The 19,304-nt window shown below is 35.7% G+C and overlaps 1 protein-coding gene across 6 annotated transcripts in view; it reads left to right on the plus strand.

Annotated features, from left to right (window-relative positions):
* NME7 (NME/NM23 family member 7) overlaps positions 1–19,304 on the plus strand; it is a 231,786-nt gene that overhangs the window by 73,516 nt on the left and 138,966 nt on the right. For all 6 annotated transcript variants that reach the window (XM_054525728.2, XM_024238742.3, XM_054525737.2 and 3 more), the window contains one exon: positions 6,708–6,813. In XM_054525728.2, the coding sequence (XP_054381703.1) occupies positions 6,708–6,813 (106 nt within the window). The remainder of the gene's footprint in view (positions 1–6,707; positions 6,814–19,304) is intronic.

Below are 19,304 nucleotides of genomic sequence, written 5' to 3' on the forward strand. Positions count from 1 at the left end.
AATAAGATAATGATTGAACCTGAATTATAGTGGTCTTTGAGGATTAAATGAAATTATTTCAGTGCTTAGTATAGTACCTAGAACATAGTATTTAATGAATGGATGTTATCTTTTATTATTAATATTTTACTTGCATGGTGCTCCCCAAACCTGTATCTGTAATTTGTACTGGATGTAATATTAATATACAAAAATCAATAGTAATCTTGATATACTTGAAATAACCAGTTAGAAAATGTAATTTTAGAAGAGATTTCCTTTCATGTGGTTAAAAAAAAGTCTATAACACCTAGAATAAATTGGTCAAAAGATGTGGGAGATCTTTATGGAGAAAATTATAAATATTTATTGTAGACAATAAGAAAAGACATAAATAAATGAAGATATATGCCATGTTTATGAATGGGAAGAGTCAGTATCCTGAAGATATCAGTTCTTTCCAAGTTGATCTATAAATTGTGTAATTTCATTCAAAATCTTAGCACAGATTTTCCTGAAGTTTAACAAACTTATAAAACAGCCAAGGGCCCAAAACAGTTAAGACGGTTTTGAAGAGGGAGAAAAAGATGTGGTGATGATAGGGTGGGACTTATTTTAAGGGATATCACGACTTTTTATAAAGCTTTAGTAGGAAAAACTGTGGTATTAGCATGGGAGTAGGTAAGTATATCAGCATAACAGTCTAGAGTGCTCAAGAGATGACCCACATATAATGAGAAGTTGGTGCCATTATAAATCAGTGGACAAGGGATAGATTGATTAGTCAATAAATTGTGTGAGGTAATTTTATATGGAAAAATGTAAATTAAATTTTTTTTTTTTTTTTTTTTTTGGAGACGAGTCTCACTCTGCTGCCCAAGCTGGAGTACAGTGGTTGTTGTGATAATAGTTCTCTATAACTTTGAACTCATGGGCTCAAGCCATCCACTTGCCTCAGCCTCCCAAGTAGCTAGGACTGCAGGCAAGTACCACCATGTCCAGCTATTTTTTTTGTTTTTTCTAAAGACAGGGTCTCGTTATGTTGCCCAGTCTGGTCTCAAACTCCTGGTCTCAAGTGATCTTCCTTCTTGGCCTCCCAAAATGCTAGAATTACAGGCATAAGCCACCATGCCCAGCCTGCACTGATTATAATTTGCCCAAGTATTCCTTGTGTATTTTGTACATCTCTAGGAAATAAATTTGGGAGTATTCTTTCTTCTGCCCTGTTTATCCCCCTAATAGAATCAGCAAAAGGTCTTGTAGGTTTTTCCTTCTGAACATTTTCTTGAATTATTCCCTTTCTCTCTATTCCTACCATCACTCTTCTAGTTCTGACCTGGGCTGCTGCAAGAGTCCTGGAATATACTTTTCTACCTCAAATGTATCTTCCACATAGGCTTCAGAACGAGTTATCTAAAAATATTAATCCATCAATCTCATGACTATTAAAAATATTTTAAAGTACTCCATTATTCCCAGAATCAAGTTCAAGCTCCTTGACATGGTTTCCAAGGCGTTCCAGTGATCTGTCTCCCAGCCCCTCCTCCAGCCTTGTATCCTGCCTCTCCTTCTGTATACTGTGGGATTCTTGCTCTGTTGCTTTTACTCATTCTACCCCTCTGCCTTGGAATTCCAATTCTGCCTTTGCCCAGGTAATTTTTATTTGTCTTTTAACACTCAGCTCAGAGTTCTTTATATTATGCACACAAATTCTTTATCCAGAGATATGATTTGCAAGTATTTTCTCATGATATGTGATTTGCATTTTCATTCTCTTTAACAATATCTTTGGATGAGCAATTTTTACTTCTGATGAAGTCCAGTATCAGTTGTTCTTTAATGTATTGTGCTTTAGGTGTCAAGTCTAACAAACTGTTCCCACACCTAAGGTCACCAATATTTCATTCTTTATTTGCTTCTAGAAGTGTTATAGTTTTAGTTTTTATACTTTATGATGCATTTTGAGTTAATTTTTATGTATGGTACAAGGTATGATCACAATTTGTTATTCTTTAGACATATATTCTTCCAGCATTATGCTGAAAAGACCTTATTTCTTTAATTAATTGCTTTTGTACCTTTGTTGAAAATGTATTGAATATATATATCTGGGTCAATTTCAGCGATTTGTTCTGTTCTATTCATCTACAAGCATACCTCAGAGATAATGTAGATTTGGTTCAGACCACCACAGTGGAGTGAATATGGCTATATACGGAGTCCCATGAACTTTTTGGTTTACTGGTATATAAAAGTTATGTTTATACTGTAGGCTACTAAATGCAATAGCATTATGTCTAAAAAAAACTATGAATATATCAATTGAAAATACTTCATTGCTAAAAAATGCATGCTAACAATCATCTGAGCCTTCAGCGAGTCATAATCTTTTTGCTGATCTTACTTTGATGTTGATGTCTGCTGATTGATCAGGGTTGTGGTTGCCAAAGGTTGAAGTGGCTGTGTCTATTTCTTTTTATTATTATTATTATTATATTTTAAGTTCTGGGATACATGTGCATAACGTGCAGGTTTATTGTGTAGGTATACACGTGCCATGGTGGTTTGCTGCACCGATCAACCCATCATCTACATTAGGTATTTCTCCCAATGCTATCCCTCCCCTAGCCCCCAACCCCCCAACATGCCATGGTGTGTGATGTTCCCCTCCTTGTGTTCTCATTGTTCAACTCCCACTTGTGAGTGAGAATATGCAGTGTTTGGTTTTCTCTTCCTGTGTTAGTTTCTGAGAATGATGGTTTCCAGCTTCATCCATGTCCATGCAAAGGACATGAACTCATCCATTTTTATGGCTGCATAGTATTCTATGCTGTACATGTGCCACATTTTCTTTATCCAGTCTATCACTGATGGGCATTTGGGTTGGTTCCAAGTCTTTGCTATTGTGAATAGTGCTGCAATAAAGACACACGTGTGCATGTGTCTTTACAATAGAATGGTTTATAATCCTTTGGGTGTATATCCAGAAATGGGATTGCTGGGTCAAATGCTATTTCTGGTTCTAGATCCTTGAGGAATTACCACACTGTCTTCCACAAAGGTTGAACTAATTTACACTCTCACCAACAGTGTAAAAGTGTTTCTATTTCTCCACATCCTCTCCAGCATCTGTTGTTTCCTGATTTTTTAGTGATCATCATTCTAACTGGAATGAGATGGTATCTCATTGTGGTTTTGATTTGCGTTTCTCTAATGCCCAGGATGAGCTTTTTTTTCATATGTTGGCTGCATAAATGTCTTCTTTTAAGAAGTGTCTGTTCATATACTTTGCCTACTTTTTGATGGGGCTGTTTGTTTTTTCTTGTAAATGTGTTTAAGTTCCTTGTAGATTCTGGACAGTAGCCCTTTGTCAGATGAATAGATTGCAAAAATTTTCTCCCATTCTATAGGTTGCCTGTTCACTCTGATGATAATTTCTCTTTTGCTGTGCAGAAGCTTTTTAGTTTAATTAGATCGCATTTGTCAATTTTGGCTTTTGTTGCCATTGCTTTTGGTCTTTTAGTCGTGAAGTCTTTGCCTATGCCTATATCCTGAATGGTATTGCTGAAGTTTTCTAGAGTTTTTATGGTTTTAGGTCTTACGTTTATGTCTTTGTCCATCTTGAGTTAATTTTGGTATAAGATGAAAGGAAGGGGTCCAGTTTCTGTTTTCTGCATATGGCTAGCCAGTTTTCCCAATAGCATTTATTAAATAGGGAATCCTTTCACCATTGCTTGTTGTCAGGTTTGTCAAAAATCAGATGGTTGGAGATGTGTGCCGTTACTTCTGAGGCCTCTGTTCTCTTCCATTGATCTATACTGTTTTAATTTGGGACATTTACAGAAATGATATTCATTTTAAATTACTATTACAAGTAAAAAGTTTTGGAGAAACTTTTAACTGACCACCATTTAGCCATACTTTTATTATCATAATAAAATTATTAGTATAGATTAATTACAAATGCTTTAGTGAAATTACCAGGAAATCCTATCAGGGTGAAAATTTATGAAGTAGTACAACTATATACTTTATAATTTGTTTAAAAAATTAAAAAATTATATACCTAAAGCTTTCAAATTCAGTCTGAATTTTTAATTTTTTGTAAAGCTATAAATATTTATTCTTTCCTACTAGGGAATTTAGAAAAATGTAAAAGACCAAGAGTAATAGCAGGAATCTTTGGAAGAACAGGATCTTTATACAAAATATTTTAGCCCCTCAAATCCCAAAGGAGCATGGATATTATTTTTGTGACTTTGTTTTATAAAGACTTTGAATTAATTGCCATAACAATGACCTACTAAAAGCGCTCTTATTCACGTTTCACTAAGAAGATACATTTATGTAAAATCTTCATGCTTTATAAATAAATATTTATTCAGCATAGGTAAATATGGTACTTGAAAATCTGGGTACTTGGAAAGCTGGCATTTTTATTTTTAAAAATTGAGCGAGAAAAGAAATCAAAGGAAAGTTGAGACAAAAATAATTGGTGAATTAATTGTTAAATAATTTGTTAAACTAGAGATAGAACAATGTAGCACTGCTTTTTACTTTGGAAAGACAGATAATAGAAAAAGTACATGGTTTTTGGAGCTACAGTCACTTGGATTTGAATCCTGGCTTTGCCACTTGCTAACTTGTAAGGGCTTATTACTTAAGCTTTCTGAGTCTCATTTTTCTCATTTGTACACTGTGGATATATTTATTTTGTTTAGCACATGCAGAATTTATTAGCTGCTGAATTTCAGTCATTCCCAAATATTCATTGAGAAACTGCTAGTGAACAAGTAACGAAGATGGACTAAGCCCTGGCGCTCTCCAACACATAGAGGTCAGCTAGATAGGAGAAAACCATCAAAGGAGACTGAGAGGGAGTAGCCAGTGAGGTAGGAAGAAAGGCAAGTAATGAAAACATTCCAGAGTGTAGGATGTGACAAACTGTGTCAAATACTGTTTGATCAGGTAAGGTGAGGGCTGAGAGTAATTAACCAGTGGACTTAGCAACATGGAGGTAGTAAGGGATTTTAATGAGCAGCTTTGGTGGAATGAAAACCTAATTGGTTATGGGTTTAAAAGAGACTATAGGAGAGGAAGTAAAAATGGAAATGGAAAAGAAAGATATTTCTTTTGAATTTTGTTGTGAAGGGAACAGACTAATGGGAACTCTCGAAAGGACATGCCCTTTCTAGTTTGCTACTCTATCATATTCTCTTGTCACACCACTTCTACTTCATTCCTTCATTGATCATCTGCCAGGTCCCTGTAGGTATTTGAATTTTCATCTGTACCATAAAGGTTCTCTCGGACCATGCAATCAAAGCATCTGTTATAGGACTAAAAGGGGTAGTTGCTGTTGTTATTGATTAAAAAGAATAATAAATAATGGCAGCAATATGATAGAAAGGCACTTGATATCTTAGGAATAGAACACTTTTTATTCTAGTGTCTTACCACTGGAAATGCTCAAGTGTATACACTACTATTTAAATAATTCCTCATCATCCTTGTGTTTAAAAAAATGCTCATCAATGTGGCATATTAACACATTCTATAATCTTTTCATTTTAAATTTAATGAAAAATAAACACAGTTGACCCATAAACAACACACGTTTGAACTGCACGAGTCTACTTATATGTGGATTTTTTTCAACAGAAGGATTGAAAATACAGTATTTGCAGGATGTGAAACTCACATCTACAGAGATTTGACTTTTCCTATAAACAGATTCCACAGGGCTGACTGCAGGACTTGAGCATGCATGGATTTGAGTACACACAGGGATTTGAGTACCAATCCCTTGTGTATACCAAGGGCTATTTGCATTGAGCCAGACATTGTTTTAGGTGCTGTGGGTCCTACAGAGCTATACAACTTAGTTCCCTCTTTTTCAAATTTATGATTTGATGGAAGGTAAGTACCCAAATAACCATAACTTTGGGGGAGCAAAGGTTGGTGGAAGGAGGCATCAGGAAATGCCTCCTAGTGGTAAGTGGTATTTGAGGTGGCTCTTTACACATTGGAAAGATTCTTTGGAGCTTGAGTCAGAGGGTTTTATAGGGAATAGTAGAAATAATAGCAGTGAAAGCTTAGAGACAGGAAAGCATCTAAGTAATTAAAAGAACTGATTAGTGTGACCATCTTTGTGGCTAGTTCAAATTGTTGTGTTGCCATTTTAGTGAACCACATGCAAAGCGAATAACACAGCCTGAATCTGTTTATAAAACATGGTTCATTTGATTTTATTTTATACTAGGCCTATAGTTAGTTTTAAGTAGCTGTAGTTCTCAGATTCCTGATATTAATCTCTGTTCCTATAAAATTTCCTAGTTTTAAATTCTATTTTACATATTTTAATGAAAAATTTAAAATTAATTTGTGTCTAATTAACTAATGCTTTGGGGAGAATAAGAACTTTATATTGGTATTTCCAATATTCAAAATTTATTAAATCTTTGTTCACTATATTCCTGGAACAAAATGACACATATTCTCATTGCTTTGATTGATACTTCTTTATATGCTCTTCTGGTTCTAAGTCTTGAAACAGGGTTAATTTAATCAGTGTGTCTTTGTAAAACTCATTTTTAGAAAATCTGAAACAGAAAATTTATACGATGAAGCTCTAAAAGTAATTGCATGATTCTCCTCCCCAACAGAAATATCTTGTAAGTTCAAGATAAGAGATCACATTTGTCAAAATCATTTCTCTCTGTCTTTAGGAGATGGAGTTGTTTTTTCCTTCAAGTGGAGGTTGTGGGCCGGCAAACACTGCTAAATTTACCAATTGTACCTGTTGCATTGTTAAACCTCATGCTGTCAGTGAAGGTAAGTGCTGTGTTGAATACACTATATTCAATACATTTTGTTAATAGGAGAGCAATGTTTATTTTCTTGATGTACTTTATGTATAGAAATTAAAGTATACTTTCAGTATTTCCATTTTTTTTCTTTGAAGGCACTTGAATAAAGGTGACAAAATATAAGGGAAAATCTGTCTAAATCTCTATTTGTCTTTTTCTTTGTGCATTTTTAGGAGGTGGTCTTTGAGTTGCTGATCATGCTCAGGCTCAGTCATACTGCTACAGATCTTGGTTAATTGACTTTTAGTCTGACTCCTCTCTTTCTAATCACAAACTGTGATTCAGTTAATTTACTTAAATAGCACTTTTTTTTTTTTTTTTGAGACAGAGTCTAGTTCTGTTGTCCAAGCTGGAGTGCAGTGGCATGATCTCGAGTTACTGCAACCTCAGCCTCCTGAGTAGCTGGGAGTACAGGCACATGCCACCATGCCTGGCTAATTTTTGTATTTTTAGTAGAGACAGGGTTTCTACTTGACCATATTGGTCAAGCTGGTCTCGAACTCCTGACCTCAGATAATCCACCCACCTCTGCCTCCCAAAGTGCTGGGATTACAGGCATGAGCCACTGTGCCCAGCCAATAGCACTCCTGTTGTACAAATTAAAACAATGTCTGCCATACCTCCAGTATACCCTTCCTGAGAAGGCTGGAGAAATTTCCTTCAGTTCTCTGTATCTGAAACAGTTCTTTGACATATGTATGTATATACATGTTTGCATATATACATATATAGAGAGAAAGAGTTTGCAAGTTCTTTTCTTATTTTTGTCTCAATTTCTTTATTTTATTTATTTTAGTCTGGTATATATATTTTTGTTAGGTATCTCAAATCTTTTTGGAAGTAAGATGGGCTATGGTTAAAAAGATCACCCTTAAAAAACTAGAATATACTAAATAATATACAGAAGTGAATGGATTTTAAAATTTTATGTCTCCTAAGTATCCAAGTATTCCATGTATGTAGTAGAAAATTGGAAATAAAAAACCATTAAAAATGAAGTAAAAAATTACTGAATTCCCATCACCTGAAGATAGTCATTGTTAATGTTTTGATGCATTTCCTCTAAATCATTTCTTTCTGCATTTGTATGTGCATGTGTGTACACTGCTACACATGAGTGTAATGGTTGAGATTTAGGTCTATAGGCTGTTGTTTAAATATAATTTTTGTGAGCATTTCTGGCTGCTGTTAAGTCCTCATTAATATTTTAATAGATTCTTTAATATTTAACAGCAATTGTATAGATGTAGTATGGTATTTGGATACTTAGGTTGTTTTCAGTGTTTTGATATTAAAATTAAAACTTTGAAGAATATCTTTATACACAAATATTTGATGATAACTCTAATCTTTTCCTCTGGCTAGTTTCCTAGAAATAGAGTTACTTGTTGGAAGGATATGAGCCTTAAAGATCTTGCTGCATAATTAATACTTCTTTAATTATTTAGGAAGTATTTTAGTATATTGTAAATCCTTAGGACCATGATTATAAGGAACTAACATGCAGCATGGGTAACAAACACTTATGGAGAATATACCACTATGTGCCAGGGAGCAGACTGGTTCCTTATACATTATCTTTAATCTTCACAACAAGTATGTCAAGTAGGTAAATTTGTTGCTCTTTTCCAGATAGGCAAGCTAAGGTTCCATGAGATTAAGTTGTTTCTCCTAATTTGGAATGGAAATTGAGGATGCAAACCCTGTTTGTTTGTTTGTTTTTAATCTCCATTCTGTTCCCTCTATACTCTATTGCCCCAATAGCAATAGCCACAAAAACGTCACATGGCATATGATTAGTAACAATTCTTTTTTTTGTTTGTTTGTTTTTATTTATTTATTTATTTTATTTATTTATTTTTTTTCTTTTATTATTATTATTATTATACTTTAGGTTTCATGGTACATGTGCGCAATGTGCAGGTAAGTTACATATGTATACATGTGCCATGCTGGTGCGCTGCACCCACCAACTCGTCATCCAGCATTAGGTATATCTCCCAATGCTATCCCTCCCCCCTCCCCCCACCCCACAACAGTCCCCGAAGTGTGATGTTCCCCTTCCTGTGTCCATGTGTTCTCATTGTTCAATTCCCACCTATGAGTGACAATATGCGGTGTTTGGTTTTTTGTTCTTGCGATAGTTTACTGAGAATGATGATTTCCAATTTCATCCATGTCCCTACAAAGGACATGAACTCATCATTTTTTATGGCTGCATAGTATTCCATGGTATATATGTGCCACATTTTCTTAATCCAGTCTATCATTGTTGGACATTTGGGTTGGTTCCAAGTCTTTCCTATTGTGAATAATGCCGCAATAAACATACGTGTGCATGTGTCTTTATAGCAGCATGATTTATAGTCCTTTGGGTATATACCCAGTAATGGGATGGCTGGGTCGAATGGAATTTCTAGTTCTAGATCCCTGAGAAATCGCCACACTGACTTCCACAAGGGTTGAACTAGTTTACAGTCCCACCAACAGTGTAAAAGTGTTCCTATTTCTCCACATCCTCTCCAGCACCTGTTGTTTCCTGACTTTTTAATGATTGCCATTCTAACTGATGTGAGATGGTATCTCATTGTGGTTTTGATTTGCATTTCTCTGATGGCCAGTGATGGTGAGCATTTTTTCATGTGTCTTTTGGCTGCATAAATGTCTTCTTTTGAGAAGTGTCTGTTCATGTCCTTCGCCCACTTTTTGATGGGGTTGTTTGTTTTTTTCTTGTAAATTTGTTGGAGTTCATTGTAGATTCTGGATATTAGCCCTTTGTCAGATGAGTAGGTTGCGAAAATGTTCTCCCATTTTGTAGGTTGCCTGTTCACTCTGATGGTAGTTTCTTTTGCTGTGCAGAAGCTCTTGAGTTTAATTAGATCCCATTTGTCAATTTTGGCTTTTGTTGCCATTGCTTTTGGTGTTTTAGACATGAAGTCCTTGCCCATGCCTATGTCCTGAATGGTAATGCCTAGGTTTTCTTCTAGGGTTTTTATGGTTTTAGGTCTAACATTTAAGTCTTTAATCCATCTTGAATTGATTTTTGTATAAGGTCTGGCCAGGGCAATTAGGCAGGAGAAGGAAATCAAGGGTATTCAATTAGGAAAAGAGGAAGTCAAATTGTCCCTGTTTGCAGATGACATGATAGTATATCTAGAAAACCCCATTGTCTCAGCCCAAAATCTCCTTAAGCTGATAAGCAACTTCAGCAAAGTCTCAGGATACAAAATCAATGTGCAAAAATCACAAGCATTCTTATACATCAATAACAGACTAACAGAGAGCCAAATCATGAGTGAACTCCCATTCACAATTGCTTCAAAGAGAATAAAATACCTAGGAATCCAACTTACAAGGGATGTGAAAGACCTCTTCAAGGAGAACTACAAACCACTGCTCAAGGAAATAAAAGAGGATACAAACAAATGGAAGAACATTCCATGCTCATGGGTAGGAAGAATCAATATGAAAATGGCCATCCTTCCCAAGGTAATTTACAGATTCAATGCCATCCCCATCAAGCTACCAATGACTTTCTTCACAGAATTGGAAAAAACTACTTTAAAGTTCATATGGAACCAAAAAAGAGCCCGCATCGCCAAGTCAATCCTAAGCCAAAAGAACAAAGCTGGAGGCATCACACTACCTGACTTCAAACTATACTACAAGGCTACAGTAACCAAAACAGCATGGTACTGGTACCAAAACAGAGATATAGATCAATGGAACAGAACAGAGCCGTCAGAAATAATGCCACTATCTACAAGTATCTGATCTTTGACAAACCTGACAAAAACAAGAAATGGGGAAAGGATTCCCTATTTAATAAATGGTGCTGGGAAAACTGGCTAGCCATATGTAGAAAGCTGAAACTGGATCCCTTCCTTACACCTTATACAAAAATCAATTCAAGATGGATTAGTAACAATTCTATAGGAAGTGATAGTAATATTTGAAATGGCTAGTGTTGAAAATTTATGGAAAAAACCTTGGATTTTATGTTTCACTCATTTTTCTTAGCTGGGGAGATTGTGTGTGTGTATGTGAGTGTCTACACAGGTGTGGTATCCCTAATCCAAAAATCTGAAACCCAAATTACTCCAAACTCCAAAATTTTTTGAGCACAGACATGAAGCTCAGAGGAAATGGTCATTGTAGCATTTTCAACCACTGGTTTATGTTTATTGGATTTTTGAATTAGGGATGCTCCACAAATACATATCTACAGATATTTCAAAATCCAAAAAAAAATTGAAATCCAAAACACTGCTTGTCACAAGCATTTCTGTAAGGAATATTCAACCTGTACACACACATGCTCATACATACACCCATGTATATTTATGTACATATACATATATACATGCACACACATAGTACACTCACATTTTGAAAAAGTTCTTGTTTATAGGCATCAACTTTTTAAAAAGCTTATCCTTTACACCCTAAAATGTTTTATTCAATTTATCTGATCTAATCCTTTTCAAGGAAAAATATGTTGCAAGGAGAGTGAAATAAAATAAAGTGGTACAAGAATAAATACTAGTTGTATACCTTAATAATTGCACATATAGCTGGGAGAACTGATAGCCACATAGAGAAAATTGACACGGGACCCCTTCCTTACACTGTATACAAAAATTAACTCAAGATGAATTAAAGACTTAAATGTAAAACCCAAAACTATAAAAACCCTAGTAGAAAATCTAGTCAATACCATTCAGGACATAGGCATGGGCAACAATTTCATGAACAAAACGTGAAAAGCAATTGCAACAAAAACAAAAATTGCCAGATTGGATCTAATTAAACTAAAGAGCTTCTGTACAGCAAAATGAGCTATCATCAGAGTGAACAGACAACCTACAGAATGAGAGAAAATTTTTGCAATCTATCCATCTCACAAAGGTTTAATACCTGGAATCTACAAGTGACTTAAATTTACAAGAAAAAACAACCTCATTAAAAAGTGAGCAAAGGACATGGACAGACCCTTCTCAAAAGAAGACATTCATGCACCCAACAAACACATGAAAAAAAGCTCAAGTCGAATTGCTAACTAGAATAACCAATGCAGAGAAGAACATGAATGACCTGTTGGAGCTGAAAAGCACAGCACAAAACTTTGTGAAGAATACACAAGTATCAATAGTCAAATCGATCAAGTGGAAGAAAGGATGTCAGTGACTGAAGATCAACTTAATGAAATACAAAGAGAAGACCAGATTAGAGAAAAAAGAATAAAAAGAAATGAACAAAGCCTCCAAGAAATATGGGATTATGTGAAAAGACAAATCTGCGTTTGATTGGTGTACCTGAAAGTGACGGGGAGAATGGGACCAAGTTGGAAAACACTCTTCAGGATATTATCCAGGAGAACTTCCCCAAACTAGCAAGACAGACCAACATTCAAATTCAGGAAATACAGAGAATACCACAAAGATACTCCTCGGGAAGAGCAACCCCAAGACACATAATCGTTAGATTCACCAGGGTTGAAATGAACAAAAAAATGTTAAGGGCAGCCAGAGAGAAAGGTTGGTTTACCCACAAAGGGAAGCCCATCAGACTAACAGCAGATATCTTTGCAGAAACCCTACAAGCCAGAAGAGAGTGGGGGCCAATATTCAACATTCTTAAAGAAAAGAATTTTCAACCCAGAATTTCATATCCAGCCAAACTAAGCTTCATAAGTGAAGGAGAAATAAAATCCTTTACAGACAAGCAAATGCTGAGGGATTTTGTCACCACCAGACCTGCCTTACGAGAGCTCCTGAAAGAAGCACTAAACATGAAAAGGAACAACCGGTATCAGCCACTGCAAAAACATACCAAATTGTGAAGAACATCGACACTATGAAGAAACTGCATTAACTAACAGGCAAAACAACCAGCTAACATCATAATGACAGGATCAGATTCACAAATAACAGTATTAACCTTAAATGTAAACAAGCTAAATGCCCCAGTTAAAAGACACAGACTGGCAAATTGGATAAAGAGTCAAGACCCATCAGTGTGCTGTATTCAGGAGACCCATCTCACTTGCAAAGACATACATAGGCTCAAAGTAAAGGGATGGAGGAATATTTACCAAGCAAATGGAAAGCAAAAAAAGCTGGAGTTGTAATCCGAATCTCTGATAAAACAGACTTTAAACCAACAAAGATCAAAAGCAACAAAGAAGGGCATTACATTAATGGTAAAGGGAACAATGCAGCAAGAAGTACTAACTATCCTAAATATGTATGCACCCAATACAAGAGCACCCAGATTCATTAAGCACATGCTTAGAGGCCTACAAAGTGACTTAGACTCCCACACAATAATAGTGGGAGAATTTAACACCCCACTGTCAATATTAGACAGATCAACGAGATAGAAAAATAACAAGGATATTCAGGACTTGAACTCAGCTCTGAACCAAGCAGACCTAATAGACCTCCACAGAACTCTCCACCTCAAATCAACAGAATATACATTCTTCTCAGCACCTTATCACACTTATTCTAAAATTGACCACACAATTGGAAGTAAAACACTCCTGACCAAGTGCAAAAGATGGAAATTATAACAAACAGTCTCTCAGACCACAGTGCAATCAAATTAGAACTCAGGATTAATAAACTCACTCAAAACTGCACAAAATACATGGAAACTGAACAACCTGCTCCTGAATGACTACTGGATAAATAACAAAATGAAGGCAGAAATAAAGATGTTCTTTGAAACCAATGAGAACGAAGATACATCATACCAGAATCTCTGGGACACATTTAAAGTAGTGTTTAGAGGGAAAATTATAGCACTAAATGCACACAAGAGAAAGCAGGAAAGATCTAAAATTGACACCCTAACATCAAAATTAAAAGAACTAGAGAAGCAACAGCAAACAAATTCAAAAGCTAGCAGAAGACATGAAATAACTAAGATCAGAGCAGAACTGAAGGAGATAGAGACACAAAAAAACGCTTCAAAAAATCAATGAATCCAGGAGCTGGTTTTTTGAAAAACATCGACAAAATAGATAGACTGCTAGCCAGACTAATAAAGAAGAAAAGAGAGAAGAATCAAATAGATTTAATAAAAAATGATATAGAGGATATCACCACTGATCCCGTAGAAACACAAACTACCATCAGAGAATATTTTAAACACCTCTACGCAAATAAACTAGAAAATCTAGAAGAAATGGATAAATTCCTGGACACATACACCCTCCCAAGTCTAAGCCAGGAAGAAGTAGAACCCCTGAACAGACCAATAACAGGTTCTGAAATTGAGGCAATAATTAATAACCTACCAAACAAAAAAAGTCCAGGACCAGACAGATTCACAGCCAAATTCTACCAGAGGTACAAAGAGGAGCTGGTACCATTCCTTCTGAAACTGTTCCAAACAATAGAAAAAGAGGGAATCCTTCCTAACTCATTTTATGAGGCCAGCATCATCCTGATACCAAAACCTGGAAGAGACACAACAAAAAAAGAAAATTTCAGGCCAATATCTCTGATGAACATCTATGCGAAAATCCGCAATAAAATACTGGCAGACTGAATCCAGCAGCACATCAAAAAGCTTATCCACCACAATCAAGAGGCTTCATCGCTGGAATGCAAGGCTGGTTCAACATACACAAATCAATAAACATAATTCATCACATAAACAAAACCAATGACAAAAAACACATGCTTACCTCAATAGATGCAGAAAAGGCCTTCAATAAAATTCAGCACCCCTTCATGCTAAAAACTCTCAATAAACTAGGTATTGATGGAACATATCTCAAAATAATAAGAGCTGTTTATGACAAACCCACAGCCAATATCATACTGAATGGGCAAAAACTTGAAGCATTCCCTTTGAAAACCGGCACAAGACAAGGATGCCCTCTCTCACCACTCCTGTTCAACATGGTATTAGATGTTCTGGCCAGGGCAATAAGGCAAGAGAAAGCAATAAAGGGTATTCAGATAGGAAGAGAGGAAGTCAAATTGTGTCTGTTTACAGATGACATTATTGTATATTTAGAAAAACCCATTGTCTTAGCCCAAAACCTCCTTAAGCTGATAAGCAACTTCAGCAAAGTCTCAGGATACAAAATCAATGTGCAAAAATTACAAGCATTCTTATACCCCAATAACAGACAAACAGAGAGCCAAATCGTGCATCAACTCCCATTCACAGTTGCTACTAAGAGAATAAAATACCTAGGAATACAACTTAAAAGGGACATGAAGGACCCCTTCAAGGAGAACTACAAACCACTGCTCAAGGAAATAAGAGAGGACACAAACAAATGGGAAAACATTCCATGCTCATGGATAGGAAGAATCAGTATCATGAAAATGGCCATATTGCTCAAAGTAATTTATAGATTCAATGCTATCCCCATCAAGCTACCATTGACTTTCTTCACAGAATTGGAATAAACTACTTTAAACTTCATATGGAACCAAAAATGAGCCCATGTAGCCAAGACAATCTTGGGCATGAAGAACAAAGCTGGAGGCGTTATGCTACCTGACTTCTAACTATACTGCAAGGCTACAGTAACCAAAACAGCATTGTACTGACACCAAAACAGATATATAGACCAATGGAACAGAATGTAGGCCTCAGAAATAACACCACACAGCTACAACAATCTGATCTTTGACAAACCTGACACACACAAACAATGGGGAAAAGATTCGCTATTTAATAAATGGTGTTGGGAAAACTGGCTAGCCATATGCAGAAAACTGAAACTGGACCCCTTCCTTACACCTTTTACAAAAATCAACTCAAGATGGATCAAAGACTTTAATAAGACCTAGGACCATAAAAATCTTAGAAGAAATCCTTGGCAATACCATTCAGGACATAGGAATGGTCAAAGACTTCATGTCTAAAACACCAAAAGCAATGGCAACAAAAGCCATAATTGACAAATGGGATCTAATTAAACTAAAGAGTTTCTGCACAGCAAAAGAAACTATCATCAGAGTGAACAGGCAACCTACAGAATAGGAGAAAATTTTTGCAATCTATCCATCTGACAAAGGGCTAATATCTAGAATCTACAAAGAATGTAAACAAACTTACAAGAAAAAAACAAACAACCCCATCAAAAAATGGGCAAAGAATATGAACAGACACTTCTCAAAAGAAGACATTTATGCAGCCAACAGACATATGAAACAATGCTCCTCATCCCTGGTCATTAGAGAAATGCAAATCAAAATTACAATGAGATACCATCTCACGCCAGTTAGAATGGTGATTATTAAAAAATCAGGACATGACAGATGCTAGAGAGGTTGTGGAAAAATGGGAATGCTTTTACACTGTTGGTGGGAGTATAAATTAGTTCAACCATCGTGGAAGACAGTGTGGCGATTCCTCAAGGATCTAGAATTGGAAATACCATTTGACCCAGCAATCCCATTACTAGGCATATACCCAAAGGGTTATAAATCATTCTGCTGTAAAGACAGATTCACACGTATGTTAATGCAGCACTATTCACAATAGCAAAGACTTGGAACCAAGCCAAATGCCCATCAATGATAGACTGAATTAAGAAAATGTGGCACATGTACACCATGGAATACTATGTAGCCATAAAAAATGATGAGTTCATGTCCTTTGCATGGACATGGATGAAGCTGGAAACTGTCATTCTCAGCACACTATCACAAGATCAGAAAACTAAACACTGCATGTTCTCACTCATAAGTCTGAGTTGAACAATGAAAACACATGGACACAGGGAAGGGAACATCACACACTGGGGCCTGTCGGGGGTGGGAGGCTAGGGGAGGGATGACATTAGGAGAAATACCTAATATAGGTGATAGGTTGATGGGTGCAGCAAACCAGCAGGGCACGTGTATACCTATGTAACAAAACTGCACATTCTGCGCATGTAACTTAGAACTTAAAGTATAATAATTTTTAAAAAAGCTCAACATCACTGATCATTAAAGAAATGCAAGTCAAAACCACAATGAGATACCATCTCACACCAGTCAGAATGGTGATCATTGAAAAGTCAAGAAACAACCATTACTGGTGAGGCTGTGGAGAAAAAGGAACACTTTTACTCTGTTACTGGGAGTGGAAAATTAGTTCCTTCATTGTGGATGACAGTGTGGTGATTCCTCAAAGATCTAGAGGCAGAAATACCACTTGACCCAGCAATCCCATTACTGTGTATATACGCAAAGGAATATAAATCATTCTATTATAAAAATACATGCACGTGTATGTTCATTGCAGCACGGTTCACAATAGCAAAGACGTGGAGTCAACCCAAATGCCCATCAATGATAGACTGGATATAGAAAATGTGGTACATATACATGATAGAGTACTATGTAGCCATAAAAAGGAACAAGATCATATCCTTTGCAGGGACATGGATGGAGCTGGAAGCCATTATCTTCAGCAAACTAACTCAGGAACAGAAAACCAAACACTGCATGTTTTCACTTACAAGTGGCAGCTGAACGATAGGAATACATGGACACATGGTCAGGGAACAACACATACTGCGGCCTGTCATGGGGGGCGGGGGGAGGGAGAGCATCAGAAAGAATAGCTAGTGGATGCTGGGGTTAATACCTAGATAATGAGTTGATATGTGCAGCAAACCACCATGGCACACATTTACCTATGTAACAAACCTGCATGTTGTGCACATGTACCCCAGAAGTTAAAATAAAAGTTGAAGAATAAAAATAATTGCACATATAACTAAAACCAAAAAATAATGTATGTAAGTGAAAGTTGATATCAAAATAACTATTAATAATTTTAATATATTATTTTTCTGTTTATACAGGATTTAATGGTTTTTAGAGCTATTTATATTTTATATATTTATATTTGATATATAACATTAGGTCATATAACTTAATTAAGGCAAAGAAATTTTTGTAAAAATCTACTGAGATGGCAGAATAAACTTTGGCAACCCAAGGCTTTTCTTTCCTTTTATTTCTAAACCTGTATTTTTGGAATAATTTAAGACCATTTTGAAGTAGGTAATTAACCCAATTCAGATTAAACTGTCATTTTAATGAAATATAGTTTGAAGTCGCATATTGAATTTATTATTAGGTTCACATGGCCCCCTTTCATTTGCTGGTTTATGTTTATCTGTTTCTATAATAATCCCATCTCCTGGTATTAATATATTTAATTTTACCTGTAATCTAGTATAGGCATGAAAGAAGATTTTTATTTTTATTTTTAAAGATTTTTATTTTAAAAAAGGAGTTGCTGATAAGAGAGCAGCTGAAATGGAATAGGATTGTCCCTTCTGTTGACTGCTGACTTCCCAAAAAAAGGCCAGAATATCCTGTTGATGAAGCAAAGCAAAGTTTATTGCTTAATACGATAAAGGGCAAGCACAACCTTGATCAAGGCTTAGTAGACTCTGCAAGGGAGAGTTCAGGGGTAGATATTGCAAAACCTTGAGACGTTTAAGAGCTTTCAATGCAGTCGTCTGATTGAGACTGGGCAACATTCATGATATAATAATGGTTGAAGGTTTGTAGCAACAGCGGGCTAAGGATCTTAACCAAGTCTTGTAAATACACAGTTGTTTGATAAATGAGTTGTTTGAGCAGTAGAGGGAATACTGTGAAAGGGGACTGTTTGAGTACTCTATTGTTGGGGTAAATGGATTTTTGGGAAGTTCCTGAAGCCAACAATGAAGTTATTTACTGATTTACTGCCTTATATTTGTGGGCAAGAAACTTCTTGGCACAAGTAGTAGTCATGTGTATGTAGGTGGCCTTAGTTCATAGACCTGTAGTTAATCTATGTGGATGCAGTGGTTTCACTTTTCGTTTCTAAGAGAGCTAGAACATAAAGAGTTCTTGGTCTGTGAGATAAATAGTGGGAAAAATAAGGTATATTTGAGGCATTTGTGGTCTTTTTAGATATGCAGATTAAAATATATTGTCATTTTAGGACTCAGGTTTTAAAAGGGAAGAAAAACAAGGTGAATGTTCTTGTGTTCTTTTTACTTTAAAATTATGCAATATGTATATTATGTTCTCAGTATTATTTATAGGTAGTTATTAATTCCATCAATAAAATAAATTACTTTTACTCTGAAATCAGGCTGTTTAGGTTTGAATTCTGGCTCTGCCACTTACTAGCCATGGATATTGGCTTAATTACTTCATCTCTTTCTACCTTGTTTCCTTATTTCTAAAATGAGAATAATTCTATACATTTTTCATGGGGTAACTAAGGATTAAGTGCATTAGTGTATGGAAGGTGCTCTAGACAGTTCCCAGCACGTAGTTTAGTGCTGTATAAGTGTTATACATTTTTAGTATTATGATTACTACTCTATTACTACTACTACTGCTGCCACTAATACCATTATCTTTTAATTTTTAAGCAAAGTTGAATGACTGTCTTGTAACAAAGTAATAGTTTTATAATGCTAACAAA

This window comes from Pongo abelii, chromosome 1, assembly GCF_028885655.2.
Source record: "Pongo abelii isolate AG06213 chromosome 1, NHGRI_mPonAbe1-v2.0_pri, whole genome shotgun sequence".
Lineage (NCBI taxonomy): Eukaryota > Metazoa > Chordata > Mammalia > Primates > Hominidae > Pongo > Pongo abelii.